This window comes from Natrix helvetica (genome assembly GCF_964273705.1).
Source record: "Natrix helvetica genome assembly, chromosome: 3".
Lineage (NCBI taxonomy): Eukaryota > Metazoa > Chordata > Lepidosauria > Squamata > Natricidae > Natrix > Natrix helvetica.
The window spans coordinates 100,507,171-100,527,829 of record NC_138549.1 but is presented as its reverse complement, the minus strand read 5'-3'; the positions used below and the strand labels follow the sequence as shown (position 1 = coordinate 100,527,829).

The 20,659-nt window shown below is 37.6% G+C and overlaps 1 protein-coding gene across 2 annotated transcripts in view; it reads right to left on the bottom strand.

Moving 5' to 3' along the window:
• The window catches only part of NEGR1 (neuronal growth regulator 1), a 550,020-nt gene that overhangs the window by 110,442 nt on the left and 418,919 nt on the right, over positions 1-20,659 (bottom strand). For both annotated transcript variants that reach the window (XM_081946106.1, XM_081946107.1), the window contains exons 5-6: positions 6,398-6,518; positions 942-1,093 (exon numbers count right to left, since the gene is read on the bottom strand). In XM_081946106.1, the coding sequence (XP_081802232.1) occupies positions 942-1,093; positions 6,398-6,518 (273 nt within the window). The remainder of the gene's footprint in view (positions 1-941; positions 1,094-6,397; positions 6,519-20,659) is intronic.

Below are 20,659 nucleotides of genomic sequence, written 5' to 3'. Positions count from 1 at the left end.
GTATTCTTAGTTAGTATTGGCAGCTTTTCTAATTACTCTATTCCAACCACTCAATTATTTGTTGTATCTTCCTAATGTATCACCAGCTTTATTTTATTCATGCACATTTTAATTAAGAAATCAAAGTCTAATTTAAAAGTGGTAGGCAACATTTTTTCCATCAGATTCTATTTATTGTAACACTCAGTGAAATGTGCCAGTCAATTGCTTACTGTCAACTAATTGAATTCCAAAAGAGCTATACATAAAGTATATAACATGGCAAGTGGCAGCAGCTACAGTATCAGAGTTCACACTTCAAAATTAATATCACACTTTTTATTGTTAAAACTTTTGACCATCATTATGGTAGGTCCACTATTATTTTAGTGTACACCAGCACTCACTCTCACTTATGAAACTATGCTGCGAAGTGTTAACAATTTATTTTGTGATCAATCCACATTGGTGCCATCAAAGCCCTCCTTGCTCAGGACAGCAGGTGGAAAAGCTGAAGGTCTTTGTGAATATCTTGATGTATGTACTATTATTATGCCATGAGATGGACTGCATATAAAAGAACATTTAGGAATTCCAAATAATACCTGCCTACTAGTCATCTAATGGCTCATTACTGGACTATATCTTGAAAAAGATCTCATTGGGCAATGTATGAACCTGCCCGAGATTTGAATTAATCCTGAGGTCTGATGTAATCACATTGCAAGACTGCTGACCTCAAGACTCAGGTGGAAACTGAGCAGACTAAGGATATACTTTCAGCCCAGGACACATCTATTAAAGAAGTGCAAAAATGCTCAGAAAAGTCTGTATAAATCAGAAATTTTCTAAAGAGAATAGGAACTACACGCACTATTACAGTTTCCCCCCCCTTCAGGAGCGATAAGAAGAAAAAAGAAACCTACCACATGAACATTTCTCATATTTTTTTCTGGACTTACGGTTAAGAAGCAGGCTGGCATTGGTTGTGCCTAATTTGTTGGCAGCGACACATGTATAGTTGCCAAAATGCTCTTCTGTCACGTTGTTGAAATTTAAAAATGATCTTGAACTATAGCTGTTTATAGTAATTCCTTGTTGCCCATTGATCAATCTAGAATGGGGGAAAAAAAAGGGAAAGTACAAATATTTGCATTTTTGACTTATCTATATGTGGGTGAAATACATGACCTTATACCAAAATAGGATATAAAAATGGAAATAAACGCTAACTATGAAAACTATTGATGCCACATTTACAAAAAAAATACTAGTGCCATAGTTTTCTAATGGACAGTAATTTAGCAAAGGACTATCATCTATGCAAACAACAGTGGGTACACATTAGACCAGGGGTGTTAAACTCAAGTCCCGCTGCCTGGATCCGGCCCATATAGTGCTTAGATCTGGTCCATGGGGCTGCCTTAGAAACAGTGAAGGATCAGTCCACAGTGCCTTTGCCAGTGAAAATGGAGCGGCACTCCTGATCTCCGTTTTCGTTGGCAGAGCGCTTGGGCCACCACAGGCGTCCTTGACAAGAGTGACGCCCCAGGACCTACCCCCCAACCCTGATGCGGCCCTCAATGAAATCGAGTTTGACACCCCTGCATTAGACCGTAGAACACATTTCCTTCCTTCAGCACAAGTCCCTTCCTTCAGCACAAGTAAATTTAAGGAAGTCTAAATTGAGACTTGGTTTCTTGATTTAGGCAAAGATGGACAAGACACCCAATAAATATATACATAAAATGATAAAAATGGGGGCAAATAGTGAAATAAAACTACGATTGATTTTAGAATGAAGCTCTTTTTCATTTTCAATTGTGACGGACCAGGGCAAGTTGTAACTGGATCCTAGGGATAAACAGCAAGAACTAATTACTCACAGTTCAGGAGAATCAGGGAATAGTAAGGTAAAGATTAGCAAATGACTTTAAAAGAAGGCCATAAGGCTAGGACAGTGTTTCTCAAACTGAGCAACTTTAAGATATATGGACTTCAACTTTCAGAATTCACCAGTCAGCAGATTGAACTCCACTTAATGTTGCCAAGATTGAGAAATTCTGGTCTGGGAGTTATAACCACTTTCCAGAATCTTTACTCAGAATTCCCCAGCCAGCAGATTGAACTCCATGAACTTTAATGTTGCCAAGGTTGAGAAACTCTGGTCGGGAGGTTATATGCACTTTCCAGAATCTCTATTCACTCCTTGTCTTGGACACTGATAAAATAGGTGGAAAGGCAAAAATATTTACTATGGGTTCAAAGCAAGGGATTGTAATGATGCACTTTGTTTACTGAATTTATTTTTTGAAGAAACAAATGAAAATTATTTGAGTTGATTTGTCCAGATGATACATTGATGGCTTGGAAATGATTAAGCCCTATTTATATGAAGTCTGTGTACATTATGTCTCTACTGTAGAGTCAGCTGAAGAGCTACACAGGGATATCTGCATGATCAAAACTTTTCTAAGAAGTATAAAAAGGAATCTTTGACACAAACAGATCTTGAATCTCAGTTTAGTCTTGTATGCTTGCTTTGGGAATCAGTCTCTATCCTTTACTCCAACCCTTGGAAATACCTGTTATTCGGTTTAATACATATATTAGAAACTTGGACATCTCCAAATGTTATTTACTAACAATTCCCAGCAACTTTAGCAGGCATGTTTAGATGCTGTACTTAGGGTTCGACAATATTTAGAGAACCTAGATCCAAACATTTGCTTAGTTTAATGGCTTTAGATGTATCAACAATACCAGCAAAATTTCCAAGTGTTGTTTAAAGGAAACAACATTTTGGTTTCCTTTCCAAAGAAGACTCATGATAAATTGATTTCTTGATTTTGACATTCAGAGCAATAGGATGTCAGTAATGATGATACAGTCTCATTTTATTAATTTACACCCTTTTTATTCATTGCTGTTTTAAAAAAAAAGCTTGTGTGGATCATTTTTTGTCCCCTTTGGAAAGCTGAAGAGTCTCTCTAAATAAAAAATGGTTTGTTTTCCAACTACAATAGAATGCTCATGGTTTTCTCTCTTTTCTTTCATCTTGTGATTTCAGTTAAGTGCAGAATTTGCCTCCCATGAATGGAAATACTTTTTTCTTCTTCTGATTTTTGATCCAGTGACAGATCCCACTGGAGGGAAGAGTAAAGAATCAATTTTGCATGCATGTCCTTTCCTTCTGAAAATGTGTTACAGAAGTTGAGAAATTGCTAGAATTATAGTAAGAGTTAAATTGGGCAAAAATTATCCATTTGTTACCTATTGATAGCTGCATTCTTTCAGAATGGATTGTATCCATTGGATCTTACTGTTGGTGGATAGAAAAATTAGATTTCATTCACTTAGATCACATACTTTTACCAATGCACTTTTTTATATCAACTCAGGAAATGCCTCCTAGTCTCTCCAAACAAGGCTAGAAAATTTGATTTTTTTCCTCTTCCTTTTTTTTAAAAGTCAAACTTAGCAAGGTTCTTCAATCCTAGAGGTTGATCTTATAACAGTTTTTATGATTTTTCTGGTATAAATAATACTACAAACACATTGAGCCCATGGTACCAAGGTTATTTATTTCTTCAACTCTTTTATCATCTGGGCATGTGTAACCAAATTCAGATTTTTGAAAAATATAGTTAAATGTGAAAATACTTAGCTATGCTTGATTACTCCAAGAATTGCTTATATTTCATTCTGAAAGCAGAATTCATACTTATATAAATAAGTTACCATTTAATTTTGATATATGGAGGCAGCACATCATAAATCTAGGAGACAAGTACTTTTTTGCATTCAGCAAAATGTATATCTATCATTATTAATGTATAGCTGCATATTGATGATTTAATATTGTACATTACATTAATATTCTATTTTTATTTAATCACCACACAGTTCTGCATATAAAACATATTTAGTTTAACCATATATTTCCAAAGCAGAAAATTACATGTAAGAAATGCTGTAATCCTTTTCCAAATCCTGAGCATGAATTGTCATGCAAAGTTTCATATTTCTCCTTTAATTTTTTCCAGTACATTCCTGTGTGATCATGTGATGTGTAATAGAGCTTATTTACACCCAGGTAGTGATACGATACAACCTAAAATTTAAACATTTACCCCCAGGTAGTGATACGATACAACCTAAAATTTAAACATTTCTTTCACAAAGTTTCAATTATTAGTTCCTATTTACCAAATACAAACATCCTCTGAAAAAAGAATATGAGCTGCATCATGTTTTAATTTCTAAAGTGTCAAATTCATGTAGACAATGAATAGATTAGATAGATACTAAGGAAGATGTCCCTTTTGTTGTAGATTCAGGAGCCACTTAAGAATAACAAATAAAAATAACTACAATTATTTAATTGTAATTTTGATAGGGCAAACTTTCTTAGGTCAAGTGCCTTCCAGTTTTTGACTGACTCCTAGTAGTTCTAGTCATTCTGGAAAGCACCAATATGGGAAAGGCTGATATAAATAATTCAGGTTAATCCATCCAATGCTTCATAGCTATCTATGGTGAATGTAGAAATTCATTTTGTTTATGTATTTATAACCCCATTTTTGATATTTTTTATAAATAACTAAAGGTGGTGAACATATTTAATACTTTCTCCTTCTATTTGCCCTACAATAACGAGCTTGTGAGATCAGCTGAGACAGAGTGATGGGCCCATAGTCATCCAAGCAGCTTTCATGTCTAAGGCAAGACTAAAACTCACGGTCTCCTGGTTTTTATGCTGCTGCTTAACTACTAGACGAACAGTAGAATGAGATTTGTTGAATGTTTCTCCTTAATGTTCTACTTGTCAGAATATTTGATTTAAGTGTGAGGAAATAAAAAGTGCTACAGTAATTGTACCTGCTACCTGCGGTTCAAGAATTATATATACTACTTTATTCTGCTCATTCTTTACCACAGCTTTTGGATCACTATGAATCTACAATCAATTTTGAAATGTGTCCAATAAAACCAGAAAACAAAGAATAAAGAATTTCCAAACTAATTTCTCACAAGAAAGTTAAAAAAGCCCTATGAATGTCCTTTCTTGACTCTGCCCTTTGTCCACATATGGTCTGTATATCTCTTCATATGCCCTCATTTCTTCTTCTTTTTCCCAGTCCCTACATTGGTTGGCTAGAAGTTCAAACTGATACTGCCGTCCAAGGCTGTATGTATAAGAATACCCAGTTATTTAGGATATAATATTACCATTCATTCTCCTGTATGCATTTGTCTGCATATACAAAGTCAATTCAATTTTCAATTTGTATTAAATAGTCTCCCTTGCTTGGTAGGGACTTTTCCCTATCTAGTTCCTACACTTGGGAGTTTGACTCTTCCTTGAAATACATTTGGAATGTGATCTCTTGGCATTTAGAAAGCTTGAAAGTCCCTTCCTTACGATACTTATAAAATTATATTACAGTCATGCTTGTATTAGGAAAGGTTTTGTAAGGAAATGTTTCCTATGGATTACTATATTGCTTTAATGCTAATTATATATATTATTTTCAGAGTTATTTATTATTGAGAGCAAGTTTGGTATGCTGGTTAATGTGTTGGCCTAGAAAGCAGGAGACTATGAGTTCTACTCTTGCCTTAGCCAGGAAAATTGGTTGGGTGACCATGGCCAACTCATTCTCTCTCAGTCCAATCTACCTCACAGTGCTGCTCTTGTGGGGGGAAAATAGGAGAAAGAAGTATTATTTATAAAAAAATAGGATAAAACTGTAATATAAATAAACAAATAAATGGTTTTTTTTTCTACCAGGACTGTGCTTAGTTATAGGTGCTTAAGTATGTACTGAACCAAATTACAACTGTTGCTATTGCTACTACAGGTTTTCAATTCATATCAGATCAAAATGACAAAACGGTATGTTATGTATACAGCATCTATGATTTAATTATTACTAGCAGAGTTTCCCCCAATCTAAAATGTCCAAAGGAGACTGGACTATAATTCCCAAAACTAAAATAATGTTCCTGGGTTTTCGTACCTCTACTGAAAACTCTTTCACTATATTTTCATCATAGAACTGAATCACACCTTGGACTGACTGTTTTATCTGACAACACACACATCAAGAAAAGTCATATTTTCTCTCCCCGCATTAAGATGCAGACTGCTATGAGAAAAGTATCCAATCCAGGGGTAAATTTCAGCAGATTCTGGAGAACAGGTAGCGGAAATTTTGAGTAGTTCGGAGAACCGGCAAATACCACCTCTGGCTGATCCCAGAGTGGAGTGGGAAAGGAGATTTTGCAATATCCTTCCCCTGGAGTGGGGTGGGAATGGAGATTTTGCAGTATCCTTCCCTTGCCACGCCCACCAAGCCACACCCACAGAACCGGTAGTAAAAAAAATTGAATTTCACCACTGATCCAAACTTACTTTCTTTCTCCTTTGTACCATTCAAAAGCTGGGGAAGGAACTCCTGCACTTTCACATCTTATGAATCCAGTGCCTCCCAGAGTCACTCCACTGGATTTTATTTCCTGAATTGTTGGGGCAACTGCAAAGAAGCACAAATATGTTTTTGATACATTAAACACATGTTAGAAGCATATACATTTAATAATAACAATGAAAACTTTTTGAGAATAATACAGTGATGCAACCTGATTTATTTATGTTGGGCTTCTTAGAATCTAAAGCACATTTATTAATTTGCTTCACATATTAAAATCACAATACAATATTGCAGAAGAGGGAACATTAGACCTAAGGTTGCTCTCACTGAGTTTATTACAAAAGGAAGGTTCAAAATTCAAATTTATCTTCCCCTGTGATTATGCTGTTGTGAAAAATAAAGGCATTAGAACTCAGAAAACTATTGAACAAAACAACAGAATTTTATTGGGTCAGTCAATAGCAAAATGTGCAACTGTCAAAAATGTTTCTGCCAATATGTTTTCTTGTTTCTAAAACTCTTAAGTATAATAAAGACACAAGGCCACTGAAGTAGTATCATTTTCTGTAGGGCCTTCTGCAGCATTGTAGATTGTAGATTGCTTGTCTACGCCTTCTTTTGCTAATATTGAAGATTGTTATAATTAAAGATATAGCAACACTTTCCCTCCTCAAATTATTTCTAGAGGAACATATTAATAAGCTCTACCAAAATAGACTTTACCACAACTCTGAATACAGTCTGTTTTGTCAAAACCCTTAAAAAAAACCCTTGAGCAATGTGTATAGGAAACAATGCATGATTATCGGGGCAACTTTCTTTAATATATTTGGATCAGGAAAATGTTAAAAAAAATCAGGCATTTAACCCTTATTCTAGGTTAGAAAGAAAGACATTTGGGTAGACATAGAAAAAGTGTGCCAGAGTTTTATGTTTAAAACTTTGGATGTATTTGTAAAGTTATTTGCAGGAACATTGGATGTGAGAGAAAACTACAAATGATAATTGAATCCATAAATATGGACATCCATAAAGTGCATAATGAATTAGGGTACAAACTTATTAATTTTAATAGTTCAATTCACCATATTTATAGACAATGTATTCATTTATTCATGCCCAGGTGCATTCAGTTATAGATTGCCCACTTCACCCAAGGACCTAATGCAGTTTACAATCGTAATGAAACTCCAGTAAAAATAGTTCTGCATCAAAACTGGCATACCAATCTGACATCAGTTCAAGAAGTCCTTCCGAATCATAAGATTTTAAAACTTTTTTTTAAAGAGAAGGAAGTTGAAGCAATTCTTACTTTAGGATGCAAAACACTTCAGAAAAATGGACCTGTCAGCAAAGCCTGTTTTCAGGCTCCTTGTCAAACTTCAAAATGTGCCCTGCTGTTGCAGCCATCTTTTCATTTTTCAGCTTGCTACAGACACTGGGGGGGACGGGACACCAAGGTCATCTCAACAGATGTTTGGCAAGGGCCTGAAGGAGTTGCCACAGTGACACCAGAACACCTTATTGGACAATGTGACCTGGTTGAAGGAGGGAAGGAAAGAATTCATTCTTTAATTAGGCAAAACCCATGGGAACTACCATGTTTCCCCGCAAATACGGCCTTTCCTGAAACTGATACCTTGCCACATTTTTCGTAATATAAGCCCACCCCCCAAAATAAGCCCCATTGACAACCCCCTCCCTGGGGCCAGGCAGAGCACTGCTCACCGACTTAGCGGTATCCCGAAGGCGCCAAGCCACGGGAGCCGGGGGGGGGGGGAAGGCGGTCACGTTGCTTGCCGTCTTCGGGATACCATTAGGTTGGTGAGTGGCATTCTGCCTGGCTGGAGGGGGGAGTTGCCGGGTGGCTGCTCCCTTGCGAGCGGGCTCCAGAAGAGCTGGGCACAGCCTCAGGGGTGAAGCAGCCATGAGGCGACCACATTCACAAGCAGCCGCCCAGCAAACCCCCTCTCCAGCCAGGCAGAGTGCCATTCACTGAGCTAGGGGGTATCCCTAAGGCGCCAAGCTACATGACACTCTGCCCACCCCCCAGCTTCCATGGCTTGGCACATTAGGGATACCCCCAGGTCAGTGCATGGAGCTCTGCCCGGCTGGAGGGGGGGTTGTGTGAGTGCCTGTTCCACCCCCAGCAAGCATGCCTCCCAGCCTCACCATGCCCTGGCCCAGCTCTCCCTGCAGCCGCCACCGCCACGCTCCGAGCATAACTTCTTCTCCAGCTTCCAAACTCCAAAACTCGGTTGCCGAGCACCACTTTAGGAGTGCGCTCTATGGTTGTGAGCTGGCTGGTGGAAGACTCTCTGTCCAGAAGACTCTCTGTCTGGCAGCCAGCCCACAACCATAGAGCGCACTCCTAGAGTGGCTGCTGCTGGAAGACTCATCAGCCAAGTTTTGGAATTTGGAAGCCAGAGAAGAAGTTATGCTTGGAGTGTGCTGGTGGCTGTGGTGGCGCTCTGGCCTTGCAGGGAGAGCTGGGCCAGGGCATGGTGAGGCTGGGAGGCATGCTTTCTGGGGCTGGAACAGGTGTTCACCAACCCCCTTCTCCAGCCGAGCAGAGCTCTATGCACTGACCTAGGGGGTATCCCTAATGTTCCAATGCATGGGACCTGGGGAGTGGGCAGGGCGCCGCGTGCCTTGACGCCTTAGGGATACCCCTTAGGTCAGTGAATGGCGCTCTGCCCGGCTGGAGAGGGGGTTTGTTGGGCGGTTGCTCGTGAGCATGGTCACCTCATGGCTGCTTCACCCCAGGGGCTGTGCCTGGCTCTTCGGGAGCCAGTTCACAAGGGAGCAGCTTCGCAGCAACCCCAAAACAATAAGGCCCCCTATAATAAGCCCAAGGCCATATTTCATGGGGCAAAAGAATGTAAGACCCTGTCTAATTTTCGGGGAAACACGGTAGTTAGAGTTGGTTTTGCTTCATGCATGCTGAAATGATGTGCACAATAGAGTTATGCTTAAAGAGATCTGGTTGTCTCGACTTGCTGGCTTCATTGGGTTTGTCAGTCGGAAACTTGACACTCCCATTTCATCTCTCACTTCAAAGATATCACAGATAGGCTGAATCTGAGTGGGAAAGGTAGAATTGACATTTCTTAGATGCCAAGCCATGCAGATATTTAACTATGATGCATTGGGTCCAGAGGCAAATTTGTAATCAATGTAGTGACTGCAGCATAGGTGTAGCATTGCTGAATTTTCTATTTCCACTTAGGAGGCCTCTGCAATCAGAGTTTACAAGTCATCTTCAAAGGCAATCCCATTTATGGCAAATTACAGAAATCCATACATGAGGTGACAATGGGAGGAATCAGTATTACCAGTGTCAGTCCAAACAGGCCCACTTTTCATGCACAAGAGGAAGGTGCGCTTGTCGCTCTAATAGGAATCAAGAGTTTAGCAGATTTCCAAATTGGATACCCATTCTTTTAGGGTTATCGTAACCCCTAAAATGCCCAAAATGAAAGTCCATCTTACAGATATTTAATTCAATTTAATTAAAGTTGTTTTTGATACATCTGGACCATTATTGCTCCAGGTTCTAGTCTATGATTACATGGCATCTCAGGCCTGAGCAGGCATGATTATAATGCAAAGATTCTTCATCTGAAACCAATGTGTGATCTTCCTCAGTAACCTTAATACAGGTAGTGAATAATGTGGCTGAGAGGATCAAGCCATATGTATTACCATATCAGAACAGTTGTAGACACAACCACTCTGTTCCCATACATGCCAACTGGAAGTCCCTATTTAGAAATTTCTATAGCTCAGACTTGTCAATCACCAACACTTGCAAATAGCACAGAAGGATACTATGGACAATGGTACATATTTGAATCCAACAAAGATGTTCTTCCAGGGCAACCAAATCCATTTCCATTCCCTACCCAGACCTAAATCCTGACTACAAGATCGCCAGAAAACCCATTTCCTCTAGGATTCTTCATAGAATCCATAGCAAGAGAAGTTTGGACATTGACTTGTCTGAGTAGTTGGAGCAGGAATCACTTCTCTGTAGGGAAGTCCATTACTTCCTCCTTCAAAACGATCAAAAGATCTTTCATAAAAATATATAAAGCAGTTCCAAAATTACAGGAATCACCTCCTGGCCACACAAAATGAGTAAGGTGGGGCATTGATCAAGTTTATTAATTATAGAACTTATATAGTAGAGATACTGAGCCAATTGCATTATGTTATTTTCATAAAAATCACTCGGATATACTTGACCAAATGTTTGAAGAAAGATTTATAATAAATGTGGCATTCAAATACCCACTCGGTTTTATGCAGCTTCATGCACCTATCCTCAGTTAGAAAACTAAGATAACATTTCCAATAAATGTACTTTAAGTACATTTAAGCCTAATTTAAAAAGACGAACAGCTAGTTGTATACATTTATGTATGTGCATGTCTTTTTTAAAACATTTGGTTCAATGTTACTTTTAGCAAATCATCTCCAACTCAGAGTTCCACTACGCAATATGACAGAAATAATACTTGAACAGGAAATAATGGTTTGCAAGGTTAAAATGACTACTTTTATAAAAGAACATGCAGTATACAGTGGCCATTTCCCTCCCATACTGCATCTGAAACCTAAGAATTTGAAAATCAATTAAACAGAACCTATTTACAATAAGTAATAATGGATTTATAAATACCACTAGTTCTGTTTAATAGATTATCCTTGGAATTTATTGTAAGGCTATTCCATTGCATCCTGGGTGTAATTTTAATTTCTGCCACTATTGGAAACTTCCAGAGTATACTTCAGTTTTCCCCACAACCGTTGAAAAGTCTGGCTTAAAATAATAAATCTTCAAGCTATGGATTCTGTTAGTGATTTGAGAAGAAAAGTTCTTGTAGGTCATAAATAACAGACCCATTTTGAAAATGAGGTGAAAATTACTAGAATTCTGTAATGTAAAAATATTTGCAGGATGAGATAAACTCATATTGACTATTTACTTTAATGGCAAATCATCAAAGACTCAGGTGCCGCACACCATTGTATATGATGTTTGGAGTGTAGCTAAATATTCTAATAGATTATTGGTAATGTACTAGGCAATCATGAATTTCTATAATATGGTAGACAACCTGGAGTAATTTTGAATGAAAGTATACAAAGCCTTGTATACTATGAAATGTACAGTATATATAATATGAAATGTACAATATATATGTTCTTTTATTTTATTTTTTATAAAATGAAGGTTTACAAAGCCTTAATACGACCCGACTTGGAATACTGCATCCAATTTTGGTCACAATATAAAAAGGACGTTGAGACTGTGGAAAATGCAGAAAACAATAAAGATGATTAGGGGTCTGGAGAAAAAGACATACAATACAATAGCAGAGTTGGAAGGGACCTTGGAGGTCTTCTAGTCCAACCCCCTGCCTAGGCAGGAAACCCTATACCGTTTCAGACAAATGGTTATCCAACATCTTCTTAAAGACTTCCAGTGTTGAGGCATTCACAATTTCTGGAGGTAAGCTGTTCCACTGATTAGTTGTTCTAACTGTCAGAAAATTTCTCCTCACTTCTAAGTTGCTTCTCTCCTTGATTAGTTTCCACCCATTGCTTGTTGTTCTACCCTCAGGTGCTTTGGAGAATAGTTTGACTTCCTCTTCTTTGTGGCAACTCCTGAGATATTGGAACACTGCTATCATGTCTCCCCTAGTCCTTCTTTTCATTAAACTAGACGTACCCACTCCCTGCAACCTATCTTCATATGTTTTAGTCTCCAGTCCCCTAATCATCTTTGTTGCTCTTCTCTGCACTCTTTCTAGAGTCTCCACATCTTTTCTACATCGTGGAGACCAAAAATGAATGCAGTATTCCAAGTGTGGCCTTACCAAGGCATTATAAAGTGGTATTAATACTTCACGTGGTATTGGTTCTATCCCTCTGTTTATGCAGCCTAGAACTGTGTTGGCTTTTTTGGCAGCTGCTCATATTTAAATGGTTGTCCACTAGAACTCCAAGATCCCTCTCACATTTACAACTATTGAGGAAGGTACCACCTATACTATACCTGTGCCTTTTGTTTTTGTTGCCTAAATGTAGAACCTTCATTGAATTTCATTTTATTAGATAGTGCCCAATGTTCAAGTTTGTCAAGATCCTTCTGTATCTTTAGCATATCTTCTGGAGTGTTGGCTATTCCTGCCAGTTTGGTGTCATCTGCAAATTTGATGAGTTCCCCATTTATTCTCTCATCCAAATCACTGATGAAGATGTTGAAGATACAGGGCTTTGGGATATGCCACTGCATATTTCCCTCCATGTAGATGCTGTTCCATTGAGGACTACAGTTGAGAGTGGTTGGTCAGCCGGTTACGAATCCATCTGGTGGTGATGCTGTCCAACCCACATTCGTCTACTTTATCTAGTAGTAGGTTATGGTCTACCTTATCAAATGCCTAACTGAAGTCCAAGTAAACTATATCGATGGCATTCCTCTGGTCCACTAATTTTGTCACTTTGTCAAAGAATGCAATAAGATTAGTCTGGCATGATCTGTTTTTGACAAACCCATGTTGGCTTTTGGCTATTACTTTGTTTACTTCTAGGTGTTCACTAATTCGTTGCTTGATTATCTTTTTGAGAATTTTTCCTGGTATTGAGGTCAGATTGATAAGACTAAAAAAGATAGGTCTGATATTTCCTGGATCTATTTTTTTCCTTTTTTGAAGAGGGAACCACATCAGCTCTTTTCCAGTCCTCTGGCAGTTTCCAGGTGCTCCAGGATCTCTGAAAGATATAGTTCAATGGTTCTGCAATCTCGTCTGCCAGTTCCTTCAGAACCCTGGGGTATAATCCATCTGGTCCTGGTGATTTGAACTCGTCTAGAGTATCATTTTCTTCCCTATTTCAACTTGTGCTCCTAATCTGATTTTTGTGGTGCTGTTTTGATAGGTTGGACTGTTTTATCCCTTTGTATAAAAACAGATGCAATAAATGAGTTAAAAAGTTCTGCTTTCTCCCTGTTGATTGCCACTTTCTCCCAGCAATGGACCAATTGTTTCCTTAACTTTTTTCTTGTTTTTAACATGTTGGAAGAAGCTTTTTTTGTTATTTTTTACTTTTGTGGCAAGCCTTTCTTCATTGTTAGCCTTAGCTTTCCTCACTTCATCTTTACAGGGTCGGACTATTTGCTGATATTCTGCCTTAGTTATGTCCCCTTCTTTCCACTTTTTATACTTATCTTTTTTGTCTTTCAATTTGTCAGATAGTTCTTTATGCAGCCATGCTGGATTCTTTTGGGAGCTATTATTTTTCTTCATTGGTATTGTGCTAGACTGGGCTTTTGTAATCTCATTTTTCAAAATTTCGCAAGCTTTTTGAGTTGTTTTCCCCTTGAGGATTCTCATCCATGTGATTCTTCCCAAGCTCTCTCTAAGTTTATTGAAATTAGCTCCCTTAAAGTCCAAAAGTCTAGTTTGACTTTGTTCTACCACTTGTGTTTGCATAATATTGAATATAACGTAACATATGAAGAATGGTTGCAGGAATTAGATATGTCTTATCTATGAAAAGAAGAACTAGGGGATATATGATAGCCATATTCCAGTATTGGAGGGGCTGTCACAAAAATGACCAAGCATCAAGGAGAAAAGTAACCTAGAACTAAGGAGAAATTTCCTAACAGTGGGACCCATCAACCCATGGAACAGCTTGCCTTCAGAAGTTGTGGGTGCTCTGTCACTGGAAGTTTTCAAGAAGAGACTCGATTTCCATAACCTGTTGTGACCCAGCAGGAGCCGTTGGAGCTGCAACCATGACTCGGCTCTGGAAGATGTGGAGGACCCTGGACAGGGTTCCGACTCCGAGCAGAGATCAGAGATGCTGGTTGGCCACCAGGAGGCGCCTGAGGCATGGAGCAGTGGGGAGGAGAAAAGGGAGGTGATTCTGCATGCCCGGCAAGGAGAGCTAATAGACGTAAGGAACAGCTACGCAGTTACAGGAGATAATTGGACCCAGGTGGTTGCATTTAGGCTCCTCTCAAGACTGTATAAAAAGAAATGACTTTGCGCAAACTGTTTGCAGGAATCAACTTATTTACCAGAGCTGGAGAAGCTATCAGGCCTTGTCTTATCCTGGCAGGCTGGATTGCTGCCAAGGTCTCGTCTGTGCTGGATTGCTGCCAAGGTCTAGTCTGTGTGTTAATAAATCATCGTGCCGTATCTTTGTCTCGGCGTGTTTGGTGTATGAAGACGGGGGGGCGGGGTCAGAACAATAACCCAACTCTGTTATTCTATGTTCTACATCTGTAAATAACTGCTTCAAACACCCAAGTCCACAACATAGTCAATTCATTTTTAAAAAGGCATAACCAAATTAGCTCTTCTAACTACATAACCTAAATACCCTGGGAAGCAGCCAGATCTTTAATGTCTCATGAAAGATTAACACGACTGGGGAAATCTGGATCTTTAAAGAGATGCAATTCCATAGGGCAGGCTTTGCCACAGAGAATTATTCCCAAATATAAAATGACATTCTGGAAGCATGTAACAGCAAGTAAATGGCATTAGGTCAGGTGAAGACAGTTTGGCATTCTTCAGAAATTTAGGACTTTGGTTACTATAGTTATGTCATGAGAACCTTATGGGGATTATAGTTCAAACAATCTGAAAGACCTCAGGTGGTCTATTCATGTGCAGAAGCAGATTACCTTTCCTTGCTGAATTCTTACATTTTTTTTTCCTATGACATAACTCAGACGAAAGCAAAGATAAGCTGACATACCTTTAAAGGGATTTTTTTACTTTGAAATTTTAGGCAGTTCTTCCAAAACTTCCATCCCGATTTTTTTTTGTTACTTTACTTCCTACATAGGGATCTTGGTTGAAGCAATAAGTGTGCCTCCTGTTTTTGATTCCAGGTTCTCTGACTTTCTGTCCTTTACATGTATGGATAAGACTGACAATACCAAGAATAGAAAGCATTGGCCTTGCTACAGATGAGAAAGAGTATTTGAAGAAAAATTGAAAAAGGGATGAATAAGCCAATGAATACTTTGCTCCATTTGAAAAATAATAGATCTGTCTCATCTCATACACTGATAACTTGTGAATGACCAGTAGTGGTGAACATTTACATTCAGCCATTAATTTGAATTGTTAACGTATTGCTCCAGTGGCAAACCTAGTTAGCTACTTTTTTACTTTCCAAAGCATGTAAGTTTAATAATTGCCTTTATGTTAATATAGGCTACAGGCTGCAGACTCAAAAGGATTGAAACAAACTTCTGACCTTCTATGCTAAGTGTTCCTTATAGGATGTTCATTGGGGAAATTCATAAAATCAGAGAAGTGGGTTAATGAAAACAAGCAACTAGCAAAGACTCATTTTGCAGTGTGAGATGAATCGTGTATACTTATTATTATACATAATAAACAAGCTCCCTTCTCCAATCTTTTTTTTTCTCTTCTGCTAACCACCAGAGGTACCTTTGTTGATTTCAATGGTCCCTTCCCACCAGGGATGGGTTCTGGCAGTCACTACTGCCGGTTCGCTTGTGGGCGCTTTGCATGTGCATGTACAGTGCAATAAAAATTGTTCTGTGCATGCGCAGAAGCAAAAAACAAGATGGCGGTACCTACAGCACCCCCCGGAGAACCGGTTCAGGGGCGTGGCAGGTCTGGGTCGCTGCCAGGTCCAGGCAGCCAAACCACTACTAGTTTGGCTGAACTGGTCCGAACCAGTAGGAACCCACCACTGCTTCCCACCATAGATATACACAGTGTTTTATATATACAGTTAAAAGTCCTGTAAAATCGTTTGGCTCTCTTCCTAAAGCATAGCCTTTATACTGTTATGGTTAAAATATAATTGCACCAGAAAATGAGGAATCAGACCTTTAAATATGCTGGTAGTTAATGATTTAAATTCTACTCAATCCAAGGAACAATTATAATCCTTCTAATGTTCTTGGCAAATTTCCTGTGAGGCCATTAGAAATGTTCTAATTGATATTAATATTTTTCTGAAACAAATACACGAAGTAATACTACATCATTCCAATCTTTTTTTGAAATCAGCCAATCACACTTGTTTCAAGTTCACTTTTTATTATTTTAAAACTTCTAAAAATAACAATGCTCAGTGATAATGCATGTCAAATACAACATTTTTATGTGGGCAATATTAATAAGACTATGAGAATCCATTAAAAGAAAGTACACATGAACAATCTCTTCGCAAATCATTAAGGCAGTTGTGCTTTTTCTTGCTTGCATGACTTCTTTGGAAGCATATTTGTGCATGTGTTTTGATGTGCGTATGTATATACACACACAAACAAATACATACATGCATATATGTACCTATTGTATACTTCTATACACATGTGTCTGTGTGTATGAGATAGAGAAAATGAAAGTTTAATCAGGAAATGAACCCTCCAAAAAAACCAACTAAGCAAAAGGATAGCTAGAGGAAAATATAGAAGAAATACAATACAAAACTAGTAAACAGAAAAAAATAATGTGGTCTAACACATGATGCATTTGAGATACCTCTACTAAACTCTCTAATACAACTAATTTAATTAGTTGCTTTTAGTGGCTATTCATATGACTTTACATAGTGCTTTTGAAGTTTTTGGAAAGGGATTTGTGTGGTGTGTATGTGTGTGAATACGATCAGTTTGGTATCATTGTGCTATTAGTAAAATAATTGGGCCCCAATTTATTTAGGAGAAAATCTGGAGCTCTTGCTATAAACAATCCATAATAGTAGCTGCAAACAAAGTCTGGTTATTGTTTGCTGTTCCTTAAAACCACCACATTAAAATTTAAGCATCTGCTGAGCATCTGGGAGATTACACTGTAGGATTGATTTGTTTCCCCCTCCCCTCTAAATGCATGAGGTGACTGAGTCTTCTTCTTGAGCTTTGTTTAACCTTTAAAAAGTCCAGCAGGGATTATTATTTTTTTGCAGAGAAACATTTTCCCTTCTCTAGCATTTCTCGAAATGATAATATGACCACCTGACAGGATTCATTCACAGAGCAGGATATATTATTAGTACCTGGAGTTATTCCTTGCATGTGGCATCATTTTGCTTGCCCAACTCAGTTTTCCTTACTGAGAGAACTCAAGGCACTTGGTGGCATCTTCATGAGTCTCATAATTAGTTCACCAGTCTGTGATAAATACAAATGATGTCCTGCGAAGTTTTGATACTTATTCAGCAGTTGTAGAATTACCACAAGCAAGACATAGGCTGGCCTAGAAAACTTTCCTGAGAGATGCAAACAGTAACTAAAACACTTCTAATGCACTCCAAGTTTGATCTTTCAACTTTGTAATGAGCTTAAGGATCTTTTCATGTTCTTGGCTTTTGAGGTTTTCTCTGGATGCCTATTAACATGACAATGAGTACTTTTGTTTCAGTCAATGTGCATGATTTTCTCACCCACCGCATTTTCTGATAATTACTTGGCATGGCTCAATCTCATTCCATTTTCCAGAACACGGCATTTTACCAAAGGGCTAAATGTCTTCACTTGAACATAAATTGTGGCTATCATGTTCCAACTCAAAATATGACAAAATAATAAATACTTTTAGTTTAATCTAGGATTGGGGTTTATTTTTATTGTCATTAAACGATCCAGTTAATGAAGCAATGCAGAAGATATATTGACATTCAGACAGATACCAAAAAAAAAAAAGCCAAAAAAAAAAAAAGCCAACTACAACAGGTTTCATCTTTTAACATTTTAATGAGCTTTGGGACTTTTTGCATATTAGTTATGTTACCCTAATTACTCATTATAATGCTAATGTGCATTTTTATATTTAATTACAATGCTTATAAAGATTTGATATGGACAGTAAATTATTATAACTAGCATGTGCATAATGATTATGAGGTAAATTTATTAACTTTTATGCTAGCATCCAGCAGTGCTAACTTTCAGTTTCACCTTTATGATTAACTACAGTGTCTGATTAAACAAACATTTTATGATATTACTTGTACAGTCACAAAAAGGTTTACCTTTCATTTGGCTGATTTGGACCACACTTTTATTTATTTGTGATTCACAACTGTTTATACAATTGACGTTGTTGTTATTAAATTAAATGTTTGCTTGCTTTATGCTAACTAAAATTCAGACAGCCACTAGGCAGTATAAGAAGATACAACCCTAATCCTTTTCTCATACCACAACCAGATTCTTGCAATTAAGATCTGGTAGCCATATCAACATGATGAAATTAATACTTCCTTAAAAATAAGGATTTCCAATACAAAAGGAGGATTCTGAATTGCCTGAAGCTTATTCTGGTATAAATTACTTCTTTAAAAGTATAATCCAAGAAGATAAGACACATATAAATAAACATAAGCAAAGTCTCCTTATATCTTATACAGAATCCAAGCAGAAAATTCTGGGAAGATCAGAAGCATGATATGAACATGAGAGTCTTATTTAACTTGTCCTACAACAGCTGTTAGTTAAGACTGGCTGTCTATGATTGAGTAATGTATATACATATTTATTTAGTTTAGGCACCACCTGACACCAAAATGACTCTGAATACTTCACAATTTAAAACCATAAAAATGCAACAGAACATTGCTATCTTGCCACAGAGAGCCTTATCCATCATTGATTTCCATAATCTTTCTCTATGTAGTGTTCTAAAAGAGTATACAAAATTATGTCTACTTGCAAGTGTATGTGTGTCAATGGAAATGCCAGTAGTAAAATTGCAAGTTGTGGTCATATATTGTCTCATTTAATGGCCACTTAATGACTGCAGTGAAAGATTGGTTGTAAGTCTAATGTAATGTAATGTTTTCCTCAATGATTGTGATGCTTATCAATGGAGTTGCCAGTCCCAATTGCAATCACTAAGCAAGGACTACTTTATATGATACTACCATGTTTTCCTGAAAATAAAACAGCCACATGGCCGGAAAGCCACTCCCACCTGGTCACATGGCCGGCAAGCCACTCCCACCTGGTCACATGGCCAGCAAGCCACTCCCACAAAACAGGCCACGCCCACAGAGTAGGTTCCAAAAATTTTTGAAATCCACCACTGATTTGCACTCACTTTCCCTTACCAGTAAGGGTGGCAATCATCTCTCTTTTTCCTTATGTGCACTTGGCCAAGGATATGCCAGGTGAAATAGGATTTGTTCCTCAAAATATGCATTTGAACGCACTGTAAACTTTTTAAAAAGTCTCTATAGATTAGATAACAGGAATGAGATAAACAACTTGTATTTCAAATAATTGAAATATATTTTCAATTTCAAATTGATTATTACTGTATACAAATGAAGAAACTAGAATAATTTATTGCTGGCCATATTTTTCTGCAAGAATACTCTGCAAAATAGTTGAAGATGGCAATAATAAGCATATTGACACATGACACAAAATATTGAAATGTTCTTTTGAAACCTGCAAAATCATCAAACATTATTTCAGCATTGGAACTGAAATATATAAATGAGATCTGCCAAGAGAAACATACTGTGCTTAATTAAGAACCCAAGCACCATATGTAACAGGAATAGAAAGTTTAATTATATATTTTAAAGACTTCATGATACTGTTTAGATGGGAGAAACAGAGCTTATCAAGTGGTTCTAAGACAAGCAGGGGAAATGATTTCACAGGTAATTTGAAAATCACAGAATAGTTTTGATTTAACAGGAGGAGACGGGAAGAAAAGAACTGAAGATATTCTATGAAAGATATAAGATAGACAGATAAAAGTGAAGTATTATTGACAATGCAACATTCCGGTTCTTCTATAAAGTATAAACAATAAATCAAGAATTATAATTAGCATTAGGGGGAAATTTTTGTCTCATCAAAACTGAACACAATTAGTCTTCTGGTCAACTGATCGCTAGGCTGTAGAGAGAAACATTAAGCGAAATCTGATGGTAATACATAAACACTTATGGCTTTGGTTCATTCTACCTATGGTGGTATTTTTCCAGGTGTTTTTTTTTTTTTTGGTCAGTGAAGGCCACAATTAATTTCAGGCACCTCTCATTACACGGAAGCAGGAATTTTGTAGGGAGCTGACAGCAACAATAAGAATCTCAATAACACACATAATTTGTTGATACATAATCAATAGCACACAATAGCACTTAAACAGAGTTGCAAGTAAAGGCATGCATCTTACCACTGAACAAGTCTCAAAGATGGATTTGGATTTGGACACCTT